The sequence below is a fragment of the Notechis scutatus genome, chromosome 1 (genome assembly GCF_049901735.1).
Source record: "Notechis scutatus isolate UNSWTSFEM ecotype Mainland chromosome 1, rNotScu1.2, whole genome shotgun sequence".
Lineage (NCBI taxonomy): Eukaryota > Metazoa > Chordata > Lepidosauria > Squamata > Elapidae > Notechis > Notechis scutatus.
Window position 1 is genome coordinate 88839484 of NC_142009.1, and position 17544 is coordinate 88857027.

Sequence of the window (17544 nt, forward strand, 5' to 3'; positions counted from 1 at the left end):
GAGGAAGAACAGGTTAAAGAAACAATGATTGCTTGGGGGAAGAATTTTGGATATGGGATTGATTTAGAGAAATGGCAAAAATTGTGGTCTCAAAATTATAAAATGACAATGTCAACAGCATATAAAGAAAATTTGTATAAGATGTTTTACAGGTGGCATTTTCCCCCGACAAGAATAGCAAGAATGTTCAAGAATAAATCTGAAAAGTGCTGGAAATGTCACCAGATCCCTGGCTCATATTACCATATATGGTGGACTTGTGAGGACGCTAGAAAATATTGGACTAGAATTCGCATATGGTTGGAAAAAATGACAAAGAAACATATAGATTTGAAACCAGAGATTTTTTTATTGGGAATCTTACCTGATACATATAATAAAAACTTAAAGTATTTGATTGTAAATGTATTAACAGCGGCTAGGATTGTATTTGCTAAAAATTGGAAGAATGAGAAAATACCATTAGAAGAAGAAGTTATTAAGAAAATATTGGAATGTGCTGAAATGAGTAGATTGACATTTGAAATTAGAGAACAAGAAGATAAACAATTTTATGAAGTTTGGGATCTTTTTTATCAATGGTTAGATAAAACAATATAATAATAAAATATTTAGAAACCTAGGAAATAATGAATATACATTTTTGGGGGGGGTTTTGATAATATTTTGATAATATTTTATTAAGATAGACTTGGTATGATTTTATGATTTGTTAGAAAATAAATTAACTAAACTATAGTTATCTCGCTTAAGTATGAATGAGTAAAATTATAGTCAAATGATTGTTTAATAATGATATTAGGATATATAATTGTTGATTGATAATATGACTTATTATGTAATATAATTACTATGATGACTATGGATGCACAAAAAGGAGTGGTAAACCAACCGATACACTGTCTGTAAATTTATGAAGGATGATGATGTTTTTATGTTATGTTTTATGTTTTATGTGTTTTTTGTTTGTTGTTAAAATTAATAAAACTTTTACTTAAAAAAAAAAAAGATCACCCTTCTGTCCAAGAATGGAAACAACTTGATTATTTTTGGAATTCCATCCTATTCTCCACTGAAGGCCCTTTGTTTTTTCTTTAAGTTGCTACTGCCATTTTCACTCAACAGCAGGGCTGACTTAGCATATGTGAAAAAGTATTCAAAAGAAATGCTTTTGACATTCTGTGTGCACCCAACATATTTCTCTGAATTGCTATATATATATATATATACATATATATATACATATATATATACATATATATACATACATCATATACATATACATATACATATACATATACATATACATACATACATACATACATATATATATATATATATATGGTGTTAAGCTGTTGTTTTCCACGTCATTGTAGTTGTTCTTTTAGTGTAGCAACGTTTCAGCAGATCTCATCTGCCATCATCAGGCTTCTGTATTGTGCCTGATGATGGCAGATGAGATCTGCTGACTGCTAAACAAAGAACAACTTGGGAAAATACCAACCAGCAACACCTATACAGTAAGTACCGCGAAAACTTAAGAAAACAAATATATATATATATATATATATATATATATATATATATATATATATATATATATATATATATATATATATATATATATATATATATATAATTATAATATATTATACTATTATACACCAATATGTGCACCTACACAAACAGGTACAAATGCATACTCATCCAACATAAAAACAAAAAGATTTTTTTTTTAATTTCATCTGTTGGGATAAAGGATTTAGAAAAATGTGGAGGGATTACACACATGCATATACATGTTTTTATAAATGAAATTGAGAAGAACATCCCTCCCCTGTCATGTAAATTGAAGGGAAACCACACCATAGTTAGGGTTATTTTCACGTGGAAATTGTGGGTAATTATTTTCTTCTGGAGGTTCTGCCTTTTGTGACCATGAGATCACAGCCAAATGAGGTTGCCCACTAAGGCTCCTTGTGATTGTTTCAACTGGGATCCAGTCACCCATCTGTCTTTCTGTATTGGTTATAATACCATTGTTTAAGCATTCCAGGGGTACATAGACAGCAGGATTACTCACCCTAGGGAGAGATGTTTGTTATCACTTCATGAGTCATCATTTTAGCTTTTACCTCCTAATCATGAAACAGCCCACTGGATTATATAATGCTCTCATAGACCATGGCAACCTGATTGGTTGGATTCAAAGCCATTCTCTCTAGGTCAGTATTTCTCTACTTTGGCTGGTCTAAGATCAGTGGACTTTAATTCCCAGAATTCCCTAGCTAGCATGGGAGTTGGTCCACCCATCTTAAAGCAGCCAAGGTGGAGAAACTCTACCTTAGGTTCTTTCATTCCACCTGCTTCCTGAACTTTTTATCAAAGAGTTAGGGGATTAAATCAGGAGTTTTCATCCAGAGATAGACACACACTGCTAGCAGGAAGTTGTGTCTTTTTCCTGTAAAAGAAACTCATACAATAGTCAGAAGCAATTCTTCCTCTTACTCCCCAAATACTAGTCTTTTACACATGTAAGGGTAAAGTGTGCATGAGATAGCAGAAGTGGACAAATTCTGACTTGGAATCAGGTCAACTAAGAAAAAAAACAATGTGATAAAGAGGCTAGAGGCAAAAGAGAAAAAAACCTCCTCCCCCCTGATGTCTATACAGTCTTTAAAAACAAAAACTTGATTTTCAGTTTACTGCTATTCTGCAGCAAGAATAGATTGCCTGTATTTCTGAGGAAGGATCTGACTATAGGAACTGTGTCTTTTTGTGTCCTTTTAAGTAATCCTCTTCCTTGGGTGAGTTAGTTCTCCTTTTGAAGTTCAATATGACTGAATTAGATTTGAGCCATTTTCCACCCATGCAGGTTATTCTATATAAAAAATAAAAATTTTATTTATTAATTTATGATTTATTTTATTTTTATTCTTTCCCTTTTTATTTTTATTTTTTTTTTTTTTTTTTTTTTTATATTTTATATATATTTATATAAATAAAAAATAATATAAAAAAAATTAATAATTTTTTTATTTTTAAAAAATTACCCTCACCCCCCCCCCCCCCCCCCCCCCCCCCCCCCCTTCCTCTTTTCTTTTTTATTCTTCTTTATCTTCTTTACTCCTTCCTTTTAAATAAATATAATTATTTAGTTAGCCAGAGGTGGTATTCAGCAGGTTCTGACCAGTTCTGGAGAACCTGTAGCGGAACTTTTGAGTAGTTCGGAGAACCGGCAAATACCACCTCTGACTGGAGATTTTACAGTATCCTTCCCCTGCCACGCCCTCCAAGCCACGCCCACAGAACCGGTAGGTGAAAAAATGTGAATCCCACCACTGTAGTTAGCCCTTGGCAATTGTATAAAAAACTAGCTTCCATTTAGAGTAAGAATTAGTTTTACTTACTAATAAGGATTATTTAGATATAACATTAAGTATGGTAGTTTCTGCAGATAATAAGACCCATAAATTCATTAATTAGTGCATCTAATTGTGGATTCAAAGCGTTCACATGGATCTGCATCAATTAAAATTAATAAATCAGTACTAGAATAGTTTAGCTTAGTGTTAGTGATCTCTCCCAATTTTCATTTCCCCTGGATGATCAATACAGCTTTTGTTGTTTTTTAACAAAATACTTCAATTTGTACAGAAGTTCTAGAATACAAACATACAGTGGTCAGATCATATACAAATGAGCTGGACATACCAATAGATCTTTGACATTTCCTGTCTAAACCAAACAATGTTACATGATTATACAGATTATACAGATTATAAACCAAACAATGTTACATGATTATATATAAACATGATTACCAAACATTTGCAGTTCAATATGCACTTACATTTTTTAGCCATTTGTCTTCTCTTCCTGACCTGCTGTCATGCTATTCCTTTTTTAAAATGAAACTAGTATAAAGCTAGTACCAAAATTTGAGATTTTTAACATCTGATTTTCCTGGAAAAATACTTTATTAGTTTTACCTTTAAAAGAACAACATAACTACAAATTATGTACAACTGTTTTCCCTACTCTATCCTTCCCCTCCCTTACTCTTCCCTTTCCCCTCTCTTAGGCTTTCCTCTCTCTCCCTCTTGGCCTATGCCAAGGCCTATTTGTCTTTTTGTTGTATTTAACATCTGATTTTCAATGAAATATTGTAGTGCTCCATTCCAAAAGACAATTGGCATTTGGCCCACAATAACCAGTATTTGTCCCATATTCCAGAAAGAACCTATATATAATAATAATTCTTGCAGTACCTGTTTTACAGGCCTAACATGAAAAGTATTTTTACCCTGGTCAAAACAGTTATTCAGTGAAGAAAAGGAATATAACAAAACAGGAGTACATTTTATCTCATCTGGCCAAGCTCTGAATTTTGAAATAAATATTATATGAACTCAAACAATTAGAATTATTTCTCAAGTTAAACTCCTTGATTAAATAGAGAAATAATTCATGCAGTTTTCAGAGCTTCTATGGTTCAATTACTAAATCGTTCACTGAGACTGTAAATAGGTGCGGCAGGTTGAAGACTTTTCTCACCATCTTCCATTATGAGATAACACTGAAAATATTGCATTGAAGAATGTATTAATATCGAAACTGTGAAACTTTTTAAAATATAGTAATATAGAAAATATTGCATTGAAGAATGTATTAATATTGAAACTGTGAAACTTTTTTAAATATAGTAATATAGAAAATACTGCATTGAAGAATGTATTAATATCGAAACTGTGAAACTTTTTTAAATATAGTAATTGTTTAAGTGTATGAAGGAAATCAGAATCCCCATGGTTTGCTCTGCTCCTGTATCAAAACAAAAGAATAGGAAAGATCTCCTACAAAAGCCTTACAACCAAATCCTTATTATTTGACTGTAGATAGCTAACAGTAAAGCCACGTGATCAGAGATAATTCCTTAAATTACTTAAATCTTAAATCTTTCATACAAACGCTGGTGAAAACACTTGGCTGCTCTGAGAAATGAAGACCTGGCTTGCACAAGAGTGATTTGGGATTAGCTAATAGATAGACACATTCAATATTAAGAATATAGACAAGTTATTCTCTTTGAGGGATTGCTTTATACCAGCCACCCAACTTAATCTAGAGATAATACTAAGAGTTTTGAACTTCCCATATTGAAGTTATCTGGAAAAATAAGCAAAATTCCGCCTCTTTTAACTTCTGCCTAGGAAACTATGCCGAAGTCATTTTAAAAATCCCAGAAGGTGGCAGAGCTAAAAAGCATTTCGTAGCGCTGCCGAGAAAACTACTACAGTAGATTGTATATATAGTGTCTCCTGCTTGAGCAGGGGGTTGGACTAGATAACCTACAAGGTCCCTTCCAACTCTTGTTATTCTATTCGTCGTGTTCTTCATCGTCACATGAGAATTCCTCTCCAAAGACTCCAACCCCCAAGATGCACTTCGACTGGCTCTCTCTCTCTCTCTCTCTCTCTCTCTCTTTGACATTTTAAAATTAAAAAGGAAACCGGCCGTTCCATTCGTTTAAAAAAAAAAAAAAAGGCGGGAACAACAATTACTGGGCTTCTTAAGGATCTAAAGCCCGCCCCTTCCCACCTCGTGAAAATTATGATCGTAACCATCGAAGGAGGGCTAGAGCGGAACACTGGCCGCAAGGCGATCTGCGGGTCGTAAAGCCGGAAGCGGAAGTGGCGTCGGGCCGCCTTTTTTGCTTCAGGTTCCATTTTCTTGAGGACCGTTGGCGTGTGGTGGGGCCTGTTTCGGGTTGGCGTCCTAACTTCCCTGCGCACCATGACGGACCGTTACACGATTCACAGCCAGTTGGAGCATTTGCAGTCCAAGTACATCGGGACCGGCCATGCCGACACCACCAAGTGGGAGTGGCTCGTGAACCAGCACCGGGACTCCTATTGCTCCTACATGGGCCATTTCGACCTGCTCAACTACTTCGCCATCGCAGAGGACGAAAGCAAAGCCCGCGTCCGCTTCAACCTCATGGAGAAGATGCTGCAACCCTGCGGGCCGCCCGCCGACAAGCCCGACGAGTCTTAAGCTTTGCAGCCGTGCAGCCCACCCCGAGCGAGGAAGGATGGATGGATGGATGGATGAATGAATGAATGAATGAATGAATGAAGGAGCTCAGCCTTGCCGACCCTGCGGACCCCTCGCCCCACTTGGGGAAACATTGGATTCTGTACCGCCTCCTTCCATCCACCCGTGACTGCTTGTGGACTGCCGCAGTTAAACTGATCCCGACGTGTTTCGTACACCCTACATGGCGGGGAGGGCATTTTCTGAACTTTTGCCCTCTGTATCCTGAGGGGACTTGGGACGAAGACGGAGCAGAGCGAGGCCCGATGGTTTCACGCAGACGGGCACGGGGGTGGCTTGCTTTAAAGACTTGCAAACGGATCTTTTTTTTCCCCCTCCCTTCATTTTCCACTTTGGAATGTTTGGGAGGCGTTTTCACAATTCGGTTTAATAAAAGAGGATGCTTTTTTTAAAAGAAAAGTAAAAATAATTGTGTGGGTAATCAATTGAAATAGCAAACCAAGGAGCCACTGACAGATGGCATAATATTAATGCAGCTCCAAAATAATCTCAGTTTGTACCTGGTGGCTATGCAGCCCTTGAGCAATCTCAGGTTTAAAAAAATGTATAGTTGGCCATCTGTATGATGGTTTCTGTACAAAGATCCCTATGCTTGGTCATCCTATTAAATTAGCTTTAATGACAAAGCCAAAGGTTTTTATTTGTTAACCAGTGCATTGATTAATAGCCCTGTCAAACTGTTTTGCATAACATATTTTGTGATACCTAACTGGGTGGTGCTGCCAGATAAAACCAGTACAAATTTTGGGGTCCTCCTGGATTCTGAGCTGCTCAATGAGAAAGTAGGTAACTGGTCAGGAGGGCTTTTGAACAGATCTATTTGGTGTACGAATTATGTCCTTTCCTGATGAGCAGGCCATTCACACAGTCATTCATCCCTTAGTCACTTTCCATTTGCACTATTGTGATATTCTCTGCAAGAGCCAGTTTAGTTGTTAAAGCAACATGCTAGAAACTGGGGGACTAGGAGTTCAAGTCTTAAGGTTAAAAGTAGCAGGGTGACTTTGGGCCAGTCAGTCCCAGACCTTGGAAGAAAGCATTGGAAAACCACTTTGGGAAATTTTTGCAAAAGGAATTTCACTCGGGGTGTCTAGTTAGCTACAGGGATGTTTTTCTCCTATGGTTACTGCCTAAGTAAGATCTGAAAGAATTGGAGACTTTCTGTTCCCAGCTATAAAACACAGACCTTGTGATACCTAGAAGACATTTCTTGATAGCTGTCTTGTCCTGTGGAACAACATGTCCACTGAATTCTTTGTGAGTCAACACTTTGAGGCTTCCATAAAATATATTTGTACTGATACTGTTTCATTGTTTTTAGTTATTTACCGGACATCTTAGTTCTATTGTGTAAAGGCTCTAGAGTCATTTTTTGATTAAAGCAGCATAGGAGTTGACCAAAGGGAAAAAATAGAAAACATAGACCATAAAGCCGGAAACATTCTTACTTACATAAGATTATCACCTGTAAAAACTGGAATATGACTGCTAGTTTTATTATCACACTTCAATCCATCATACAAGCTTTAAAAGAGATGAGAGGCTGAATGTATGTAAACTGGTTTGCTGAACTCTTCTAATTCAGGTGCTGTAAAAAGTAAAGGCCTTATACTATCAGAAGTTTGGTGGGCATGTTCTCATCTTCTTCCTTGAGTTGGAGCCCTAAGAGCAGGCAAGCATTAATTTAGGTAGTCTAAAATAAAGCAGATGATAACAAAGCAAGCCTGATGGACTGGCCAATTTGAGAAAGTGCAATATGGTTTCACAGTTCATTAGTAGATATATTTGTTCTAGTATTACATTGCATCTTTGGAATATAGAAGAACAAGTAGCACAGGAGAAAAGGGAATATGAACAAAAGTTGGTTTAAGAGGCTGAGGGAAATAAATTAGTTAAGTATCTACAGGATGGGAAAAAATGGGAAATAATGTGCTATTGATAGCTCCAGTTTACAACTCTTAAATTTAGGTCAACTCTATATCAATCACTACACCAATAACAAAGCCAGTTTGATGTAGTGGTTAAAATGCTGGCCTAGAAACCAGCTGGCTGGGTGACTTTGAGCCAATCATTCTCTCAACCCAACACTCCTCAGGGTTATATGGAAGAAGTATCAGGCATGTTTGTTGCCTTGGGTTATTTATTAAAAAAAGGTGGAGTATAAATAAACTGACTAGGGAGGCTTAATAATTCACAGGAAATATCAGAATTTTGGAACAATTTTACAATATTTTATCACTAAAGCCTTTGATAAAGCTGTCAGTATAGTAGTTATGTTTAACTAAATTGATCTGTGGCTTGCTATTTCAAGTAAATCAAATGTATATAAATCAGAATAAGTCATGCAAATGGTATGTTTATGTAAACATAAACATGAAAATGAAGTAAAAAAAATTGAGAAATAAATAATATGTCATAGATATGAAGCATACAGTAAATGCTACAGTTTTCCAATTCTAAATTGAAGGCTACCTGTACTCTACTTATCTAGGAATCATATGGGCCCAAATCCTCTCAGATCAATATGCTGGATTAGACTATAGCCTTTTAATCTATATAATGTATCTTACCCAGATTCTGTTCCAGAGGAAATGGGAGATATTTTTTTGTGTACTGCTCCAGCTGAAATTTCAATACCATGTCCTTTAAAACAACAAGAAAGAACTCTGAAAAAATACCTTGAGAATGATATATTTGAATGAATCAGCAAATTCAAGTAATTTGAAGCACTGTTAATTCAAATTACATTTGCCCATTTTAAATTAAACACTGGAATTTAACTAGCTCAGTAGTTAATCCTAAATCCACTTTTTGAACATTACTCAAATAGAGGTGGCTCAGGGACGCGGTGGCTCAGTGGCTAAGATGCTGAGCTTGTCGATCAGAAAGATTGGCAGTTTGGCGGTTCAAATCCTTTTTTTTGTTGTTGTTGAGCAAATAGACTGCAAGCTTTTGCATCCCATCGCGTAATGGAGTGAGCTCCCATTGTTTGTCCCAGCTTCTGCCAACCTAACAGTTCAAAAGCATGTAAAAATGCAAGTAGAAAAATAGGGACCACTTTGGTGGGAAGGTACACCTTCTGTGCACCTTCACTGTTTAGTCATGCCTGGCCACATGACCACAGAGATGTCTTCGAGCGCGCTGGCTCTTTGGCTTTGTAATGGAGATGAGCACCACCCCCTAGAACCGGAAAAGACTAGCACGTATGTGCAAGTGGAACCTTTACCTTTACAAATAGAGGTATGATTTGTGCTGCTTGTATGATTTTACTTTGAAGTTAAGTCAGAGTAAGATTAATCAGCAAAAAGATCTTGAGCATCAATTTTAGCTCACCCAAATGCTATATGCTAATATACTATATAATATGTAACTGGGGAAGCAAACATTACAAATTATACAATCCTGTTTTTAAAATAATAATGTAGAACAGCAAAAAACTTGCTGAAAACTATACATTAGACTAATGTACTGTTCCATTGTATGTTAAGTTAATATCACATAATTATACATGACTGCAGTTGGCATATAATTAGCTAAACTTGATTTATAACATAAGATTTATATAACAATCGAGAAGATTTTTTTAAAAAGGATTTCCAATAAATTCTGTATTGGACATAAAATTCTACATATACAGCAGAGGGTTCCAGCCTTGGCAACTTTAAGACCTGTGGACTTCAACTCCCAGAATTCCACAGGTTGAAGTCCACAGGTCTTAAAATTGCCAAGGTTGGACACTTCTGATATATAGTATCTGCGAATATGGCATTACTGGTGAAATACTCCAGTAGGTGTTGTGTTTCTGATGGGATGACTTTAAGCATTCAGTATTTCTAAACATTTCAGATATGTTGCCTACCTGTTAAAGATGGGCCAGTATTTGCTCCTTGTAATCTGTTCTGAAGTAGTGTCCCCACAGCATTTGTTAAAGTTGGTTCTTTTTTGGAAATTCCTTGTTTCCCCTAGAAAACAGCATAAATAACTAAACAGCATCACAACAGAGGCTCAGAGTATAATATAATCTTGTTTATATTTAAAAATATCTTCAAAGGAGCAAGAATAAAAGAAGATAAGACACTGATATTGATTGAACAATTTTTAGATATTCCCAGTAAACTTCACTTGGAAGGGAAATTCCTATCTAAGCAATTTTCCTAATTCATTACTGTCTACCACATAACTCTGATTCTCAGTTAACGGACTTTGTCATAACAAAATGACATTGAAAATTCTTTATAATTGTTGTTGAGCAAATAGACTGCAAGCTTTTGCATCCCATCCCAACCAAAACCTGGAATACTTTGGGAGAAATTACTAGTTCTCCTTGCTTGCTAAGTAGTAAAATAGAGTATTACAATCTAGTACAATTTTCAGTTAGTTATGTGAATGATAAGGTTATAAAGGACAATTCGGTGAGTCTTGATAAACATGGCAGTATTTGCAGAAAACCATCAAACTCTTGCTTCCAAATAGAGCTTTAAAATCTCTTGTATTCTCAATTTTTTTATTTCAGCTCTACTCATAACCATGCTGCTGGACAGAATAAAAAATAACAATAACACTTAGACTAATATAGTTTCATAATGTTTTACAGCACTCTAAGCAGTTTACAGAGTTAGCATATTGCCCCCAACAATCTGGGTCCTCATTTTATGAACCTTGGAAGGATGGAAGACTGAGTCAACCTTGAGCTAGTCAGGATCAAACTCCTGGTAGTGGGTGGAGTCAGCCTGTAATACTGTGTTCTAACTACTATGCCCCAATGGCTCATTATTAATATAATAAATCACAGTTTATAGTATATTAATAAAAACTTGTTTGTTGCAAAGTAAAGCCAATTCTTTTCACCTTTGGAAAAGTCTTTAGAAAGTGAAATTCCAAACTTCTACAAATGACAGAACCCAAAATTTCTTCTAAGATTTTCCTTTGATTTTTGCTTTAAGCACAGCATGTAAAACCACATAATCCTCCTCTGGTCATTGAACGAACTATTGTCTTCCAAAAGCATTCACTTTGAATACATTTTAGTATGGTTAGCTTTTTTTAAATTATGGCTTCTGAATATTTTATTCACATAATTGATCCACCATCTTTTTCTAAGTTTTGGAAAAGATGACCATTAGGAATTCTAATTTAATATTCTAGTCCAAAGAAAGCTTTTATGTAATTACATGAAGAATAATTCTAAAACAATTAACTTAAAGGAAAAGTGAAGAACCATTATTGGAAAAGAAAAAAATGTAGTTTTCATCTGTTCTTTATTCCAAAAGATTACTTGTCATTTCCTGAACCTGAAGTGAAAGAGCCACAACAATGACAACTTTGGTCAAAATTCTATAGTGTATGATGATCCTTCAAAAAAGGATGAGAGAAAAATGGTAGAAGCAAAGAGCTTGAATAGAGTCCAGTTACTTACTGAGGCTGGTTTGCCTCCCTTCTGGCCTGGTGCAAAGGATTGTCTGGCAGCTTGTTCTTTGCAAAAGTTGATGTGCCTTTCTGCAGCAGTCTGATTAAACCTTCTCATACAGTAAGGACACTGAATATAATCTGAATACAATAAAGCACCATCGTTATCTCAAATGATACTTGGAGGATGAGTATATGAATGGCAATTTAATAGAAATGGAGCAAATGAATGAATGGTATTTTATTTATTTATTTATTTATTTATTTATTTATTTATTTATTTATTTATTTATTTATTTGATTTGATTTGCCAATTGTTTACAAGATAATAAGTATAAGTGTATACATAGTTGTGAATACATGAAATGGGTACATATAAGAAAAATAAAAGAATAAGAGAAACAATAGGACAGGGACGGTAGGCACGATGGTGTGCTTATGCACGCCCCCTACAGACCTCTTAGGAAAGGGGTGAGGTCAATAGTAGACATAGTTTCCATAGTTCTACTCTTAAGAAAGCTATATTTAGTGTAAAGAGCCACAGAAATGACCTTGGAGAAAAGGTTATCAAAACAAAAGCATACATTAAGTCCATGAAACAGAAAGTGTGAGAAAGAAATTCAGACAGGCTGAATTCTAATTCACCGTGATGTGAGAGAAGGGCAAACACACTCCAGCTTTCAAGATTTTAATTATAACTATATCAATAAAGCCAAAGTTTCCTGCTCTTCTCCAAAGGTTGACAGCTGGTTTCCTAATATGTTTTCTTCAAAACCCTTCCAAATTATTTTTTAAACACTTTCGAGTTTTGAGATTAGATAGAAACACTATTTGAAAATATGAGGGCCACTACACATTCACTGAATCACCATCTGGAGCCATCATATAGTAGGAAAAAATTAGGCTGAGAAACCTTTAGAGACTATTACTGTCTACAACCATGAGCCAGAGACTTGGTTCTTCCAAGAAATTTCTACTTTTAAGTCAAGATGTAGTTTCAGAACAAGTAAATCACCTGGGTTAATGGACGGAGGTGGTGGTGGTGGAAGAGGACGGCCTTCTTTCATGGCTCGAGTTGCAAGTTTTGCTGCTCTGATGGCTGAAATAAAATCTTCATGCTGTTGTCTCCAATTCGACTTTTTCTCTCGTCCATTCTGGAACGGAATTAGATGTTGTTTTGAAAAACAATTTTAAGAGATTTTGAACAGATTACAAATAAGATAACATTCCAATGGCTATTATAAGAGGCAGCTTGAATAATAGTATCCCCATTTCTGGATGGAAATGGGGATACTACGGTATGAGTTTTAGTCCTGCCTTAGGCTGGACTAAGCTGGGTGTCCCTGGGGCAGTCACACCCTCTCAGCCCTAGGAAGTAGGCAATAAAAAACCACTTTTGAAAATGTTGCCAAGAAAACCGCAAGGACTAGTCCAAAGAGTCTCCAAGAGTCAATATTGGCTGGAAGATACAAAATATGTATATTGTTATCATTAGTTGTTTAGGACAAACATAATTTTCCCAAATTTGCTTTTGTTGTAGGAGAGCCAATAGTCATTGGATGGGAATGACGAAAGTTTGGAAGAGAAGATTGCTTGGGAGGTCTGACAGACTACTAGGACAAACGGAAGGGAAGGTGAGAAGCAGCCCATTTCATCACACCTTTTCTACAGGAACATAAATCAGCATACCCAACACTCCCTCATTTTTCCCCTCCCACCACAAGCCTGAGAGATATACTGGGTTCAGATGGAATGACTGACCCAAAGCCATTTATTTGCCATGGCTGGGTATATGGATAAGGTGAGAAGCTAAATTCATTCACTCAGGTGGAAGAACATGGTTGAATCCTGATAGCAGCTACATGGATGAGGCAAAAATGGTACACCCTTGAAGTTTACATTTCTAGGCCTGGAAATACAAATGTCACCTCTTTGCAAATAAGGGATGAACCCAACGGTGGTATTCAGCAGGTTCTGACCCGTTCTGGAGAACCGGTAGCAGAAAGTTTGAGTAGTTCGGAGAACCAGCAAATACCACCTCTGACTAGTCCCACCCCCATCTATTCTCTGCCTCCCGAATCCCAGCTGATTGGCTGGGACTTCTTTTCTTCTTTCTGGGACATCAGGAGAACGGAGTGGGGTGGGGAGGGAATGGGATTTTGCAGTATCCAACCCCTGCCATGCCCACCAAGCCACGGCCACAGAACTGGTAGTAAAAAACATTGAATCCCACCACTGGATGAGCCCCCTAATGCTATTCCTGTTAACAGGATTTATTTCAAATGAATGTTGGCAGGGCAGCAGAAGACAAATAATGTTCACCCCATTTTATATCTGATAAGGAAAGGCTGGAATTCCATGCATTAGCTAAATGTTGGTGATCAAGTAATAAATGTTAAGGGACTTTCCAAGATCTCTATATTAGGTCAGCCCCAGTCTACAAAAAGAATCCAGCTTCTTCCTTAAAGCATATTGATGGAAACCTGGGAATGGTGTTGACAGGTCTACCTTCGTGGGTGGCTTCTTTTTCACTGTTGGGATGTCAGTTCCCTGTAGTCGTTGTTTCAAAGAATTGAACGGTTTGCGCTTCTTGTTGAAAATTCTTTTGCATATCAGATTGTGCCTTAACTAAAGGAAAGGTAAAGTCATATAGTCACATTCCTAAACTAGCGCAGTCGTATATTATTTATTGTACTTCAAACTCTTCTCTCCCCTCCCGCCCAGGGAAAATTATGATCATCTCAACCTTTAGTGTATTACAGTATCTTGATGCTTAATTGGGAATAATAATGTGCTTGTGTGTCACACAAAGTTACAGGTTCCTTCCTTCTGTCTACCCCAATTCATGGCATGTAATCACTGTTTTTAGTAGGCTAATTGGCCAATCTGTTTTGAGTCCAGTTTAACAGGAAGGATTGCATACCACAGAGAAAAACTGAGCCAGTAGCTATTTTTAATCTGTATGTATCAAGTTTATATCCCACTTTGTTTATCACACAATCTATATGTGGCATGCTTGTGTAGTGACTCCAAATGTTCTGTTTAATTTTCTCTGAATTGTGATACAGATGCTGGGAAGATTTATAAACCATTACTTAGACCCCACTCAATTAAAATATTAAGGGCTTGGGTTTTCCCTTACCTAATATGTAGTTACAGGTAGTCCTCAACTTATGACAATTGGGACCAGAATTTTTGTGGCTAAGCAAGACAGTCATTAAGTGAGCTGTGCTGGATTTTATGAACTTTTTTTTTGCCACAATTAAGTGAATCACTACAGCTGTTAAGTGAATTGTAAGATTTTGAATCCTGATTCTGAATCAATAAGCATAAATTGCCAGAGTTGGGATATATCACCACTTTCACATTTAGTACAGAATTATATTTTTATGAACAACTCTGCTTTACAAAGGCTTTTGTTTTGCTTGCATAAATCAGTACAATTGTCATCAACCTGCTAAACATCTTCCTGTTTTTATTTCAGTTGTTTCTGAGGAGATGTTCATTGAGTTTGAGCAAAACAGGCATTGGTTCTTTTTTTTAAAAATCACTTAAGTACATTCAGTACAAAATGCTCTTATTTTACCAGTGCTTCTGGTGCAAAATGCCTTCCACAAGTGTCGCAAAGAAACAAATTTGGTGCGCCAGCCTCTGTGTGGAACAGGAACAATGATTATTTACCTCTAAAGTATAAGCAGTTTTCAAACATCTCTGTAAATATAGTCTTAAGCATCCTTCCTAAACCTAAAGGAAATAGATTAATATGTAGTATCCAGAACTTATTTTATCTACTATGAAGGAATAACTGAATAGTATACCCTAGCTGAGTTAAAAGAAAGTTCCAGTGCTCGATAAAACTTAATTCTGAATCAGTACAGACAGGATTGACCATTCAGGCTGAATATAATGACTTAATACTGTTATGAATTGCATTGCAAGAACTGTCCATTTTATATTTCTTAAGTTATATGTCTATAGCTTTAAAAGTGAAAGATATCTTGAATCTTCTGCCTCCACTGAATTTCTTAATATAACTTTGAAGCAGAGGATGCAGAATTTTAATGAAAATCCTCAGAAGCTTAAGATAAAAATTGACAAAATTAATGGCATCATCTTGCATGGGCTATTTCAGGAATTTTCTTTCAACAAATTTCTTTGAACACAGATACCTTAAAAATAAAATATTGCAGCAAGTCATCTACACATTTATTTTACTGCTTTTAGGATACTAAAGAAGCCTAACAAATGTTGCTTGAGATAGCCTGTTGGAAATAGGAGCCTACATGCTAAGCAGAGTAATTACACTAAATAAATATTCTGAAAACAGTCACTCATTTAAAATATTTTTATCCCAAATATTAATTCAATTCTCTCAAGGTAGAATAGTTTGCAAAAATAATGAGTTTGTGGGGCTATTTAAAAACTGTTTAGGAATCCATCTGAAATTATCAGAGTATGACAGAGCATACTAAAACATAAGTTTATTTGGCTTTTGGCTTTGGCACTGTAGCTTATTCAAAAATTATCAATTGCCTTAGCATCATTTGCAAACCTGGCTAATGCCAAGTGTAATGTAATTAGAGAATCATGGCTACACAGTCCTGGCCACAAAGTGGTGTATGTGTGTGTGCATGTGTATATATTCCCTCTTTTCCCCTGAAGTATGGTGAATCATCATGATCAAATATAGGGCATAATACAGGAGTAAATTAAATATCCTTAATTGTGCATTTATATTTTAATTCTTTACGTTCTTTACATTATGCTGAACCTAAATTGAGGAGTCCTGGTGCTCTCTCAGCTTGGTTGTTTGCTAGCGGACATTTCATTACCCAAATTATTTATTTATTTTTATTTATTTTATTTTGTCAAACGATTATTAGATAAGAGGTATAAGTATAAACATGGTTATGAATACATGAAATGGATACAAATAAGAAAAGAAAGGAACAATAGGACAGGGACGGCAGGCACGTTGGTACGCTTATGCACGCCCCCTAATTTGTACTGTCAATACTAGTAGGGAATGAGATTTGTTCTCAATTCTGAAAGTAAACAACTAAGCTCAGAGAACACCAAGGACGCCTCATTTCAACCTTGACCTACCAACATTCTCCTTTTAACATTCTATTGGTGTCCACAAGTAAGAGTGTTACAGAAACAAACATGTCCTCTCCTAAGAAACCATCCAGGATGAAAAAAAGACACGTCAACAATGGCTACCTAAAAAGAGTTTTTTGTTTTTTTTAAAAAAAGATTTTTTAACACAGTTACATCACTGCATGGGATTTATCATAAGATAGTAATTGAATAAAGACTGCAGATACTTCTAAACACATCATAGCAGTTTGAAATACTTTTATATAAAAACACTGTCAAATTGTTTCACTGTGATAGTTACCCAACATTCAAATTAGCTACGTTGTTGGGTACTTCATACCTGTGGCACATGCTGTGCTTTCAGAATCCAAACTCATTTCATAGCGCAGTGCTTTCAGGTTCTCTTTAATTATTATTTTTTTCAGGAATACAGATGTACCCAATAGCTGACTTTCTGTTGTCTAGTTCCCTTGCTTGTAGGATTCCAAGTGAAATGTCATTGGCTGACCAATTAAACAATTATGACACAGCCAGTTCACCCATTATGTAATGATGCACAGTATTATGTATTTTTGATGCCTTACTTGTAAAATAATAAAGGTAGGATAGAAATTTAATAAATACTGTAAATATGGAACCTTTAGCCAGTTTCAAAGCTGTTTTTAAAGATAGTTTAAAGAGCAGTGCCAAAGTACTGTAGATACTATTAATATGAAATTATACAGATTCCTGTAAAATCTTAAATTTAACTCCTGCTATCTAAGCCAAGTAATTTTCCTTGAATCACTCTCCTGTATAAAGCAACCAAGAAATATAAACATAAATTCCTCCTCCTCCTCCTCCTCGCATTATTCCCGCAAGTGCGGGGTCCAATTTTTGAATTGACAAATGCCATCTTGTATATCAAACGTAGCATCCAGG

The 17544-nt window shown here is 35.9% G+C and overlaps 2 protein-coding genes across 2 annotated transcripts; one reads left to right on the forward strand and one right to left on the reverse strand.

The window, feature by feature from the left end:
* The first annotated feature begins 5690 nt into the window (after positions 1-5690).
* SF3B5 (splicing factor 3b subunit 5) lies at positions 5691-7420 on the forward strand. Its single transcript, XM_026666208.2, has one exon. The coding sequence runs from the start codon at positions 5797-5799 to the stop codon at positions 6055-6057; it is 261 nt and encodes an 86-aa protein (XP_026521993.1). The 5' UTR covers positions 5691-5796; the 3' UTR covers positions 6058-7420.
* A 2407-nt stretch (positions 7421-9827) lies between these two features.
* On the reverse strand, positions 9828-17000 carry ZC2HC1B (zinc finger C2HC-type containing 1B). Its single transcript, XM_026666270.2, has 6 exons — positions 16964-17000; positions 15110-15174; positions 14032-14151; positions 12539-12677; positions 11534-11664; positions 9828-10079 (listed from the first exon to the last, which is right to left on the reverse strand). Exons 1-6 carry the CDS (start codon positions 16998-17000, stop codon positions 9960-9962), a joined length of 612 nt encoding a protein of 203 aa, XP_026522055.2. The 3' UTR covers positions 9828-9959.
* Between the last annotated feature and the right edge of the window lie 544 nt (positions 17001-17544).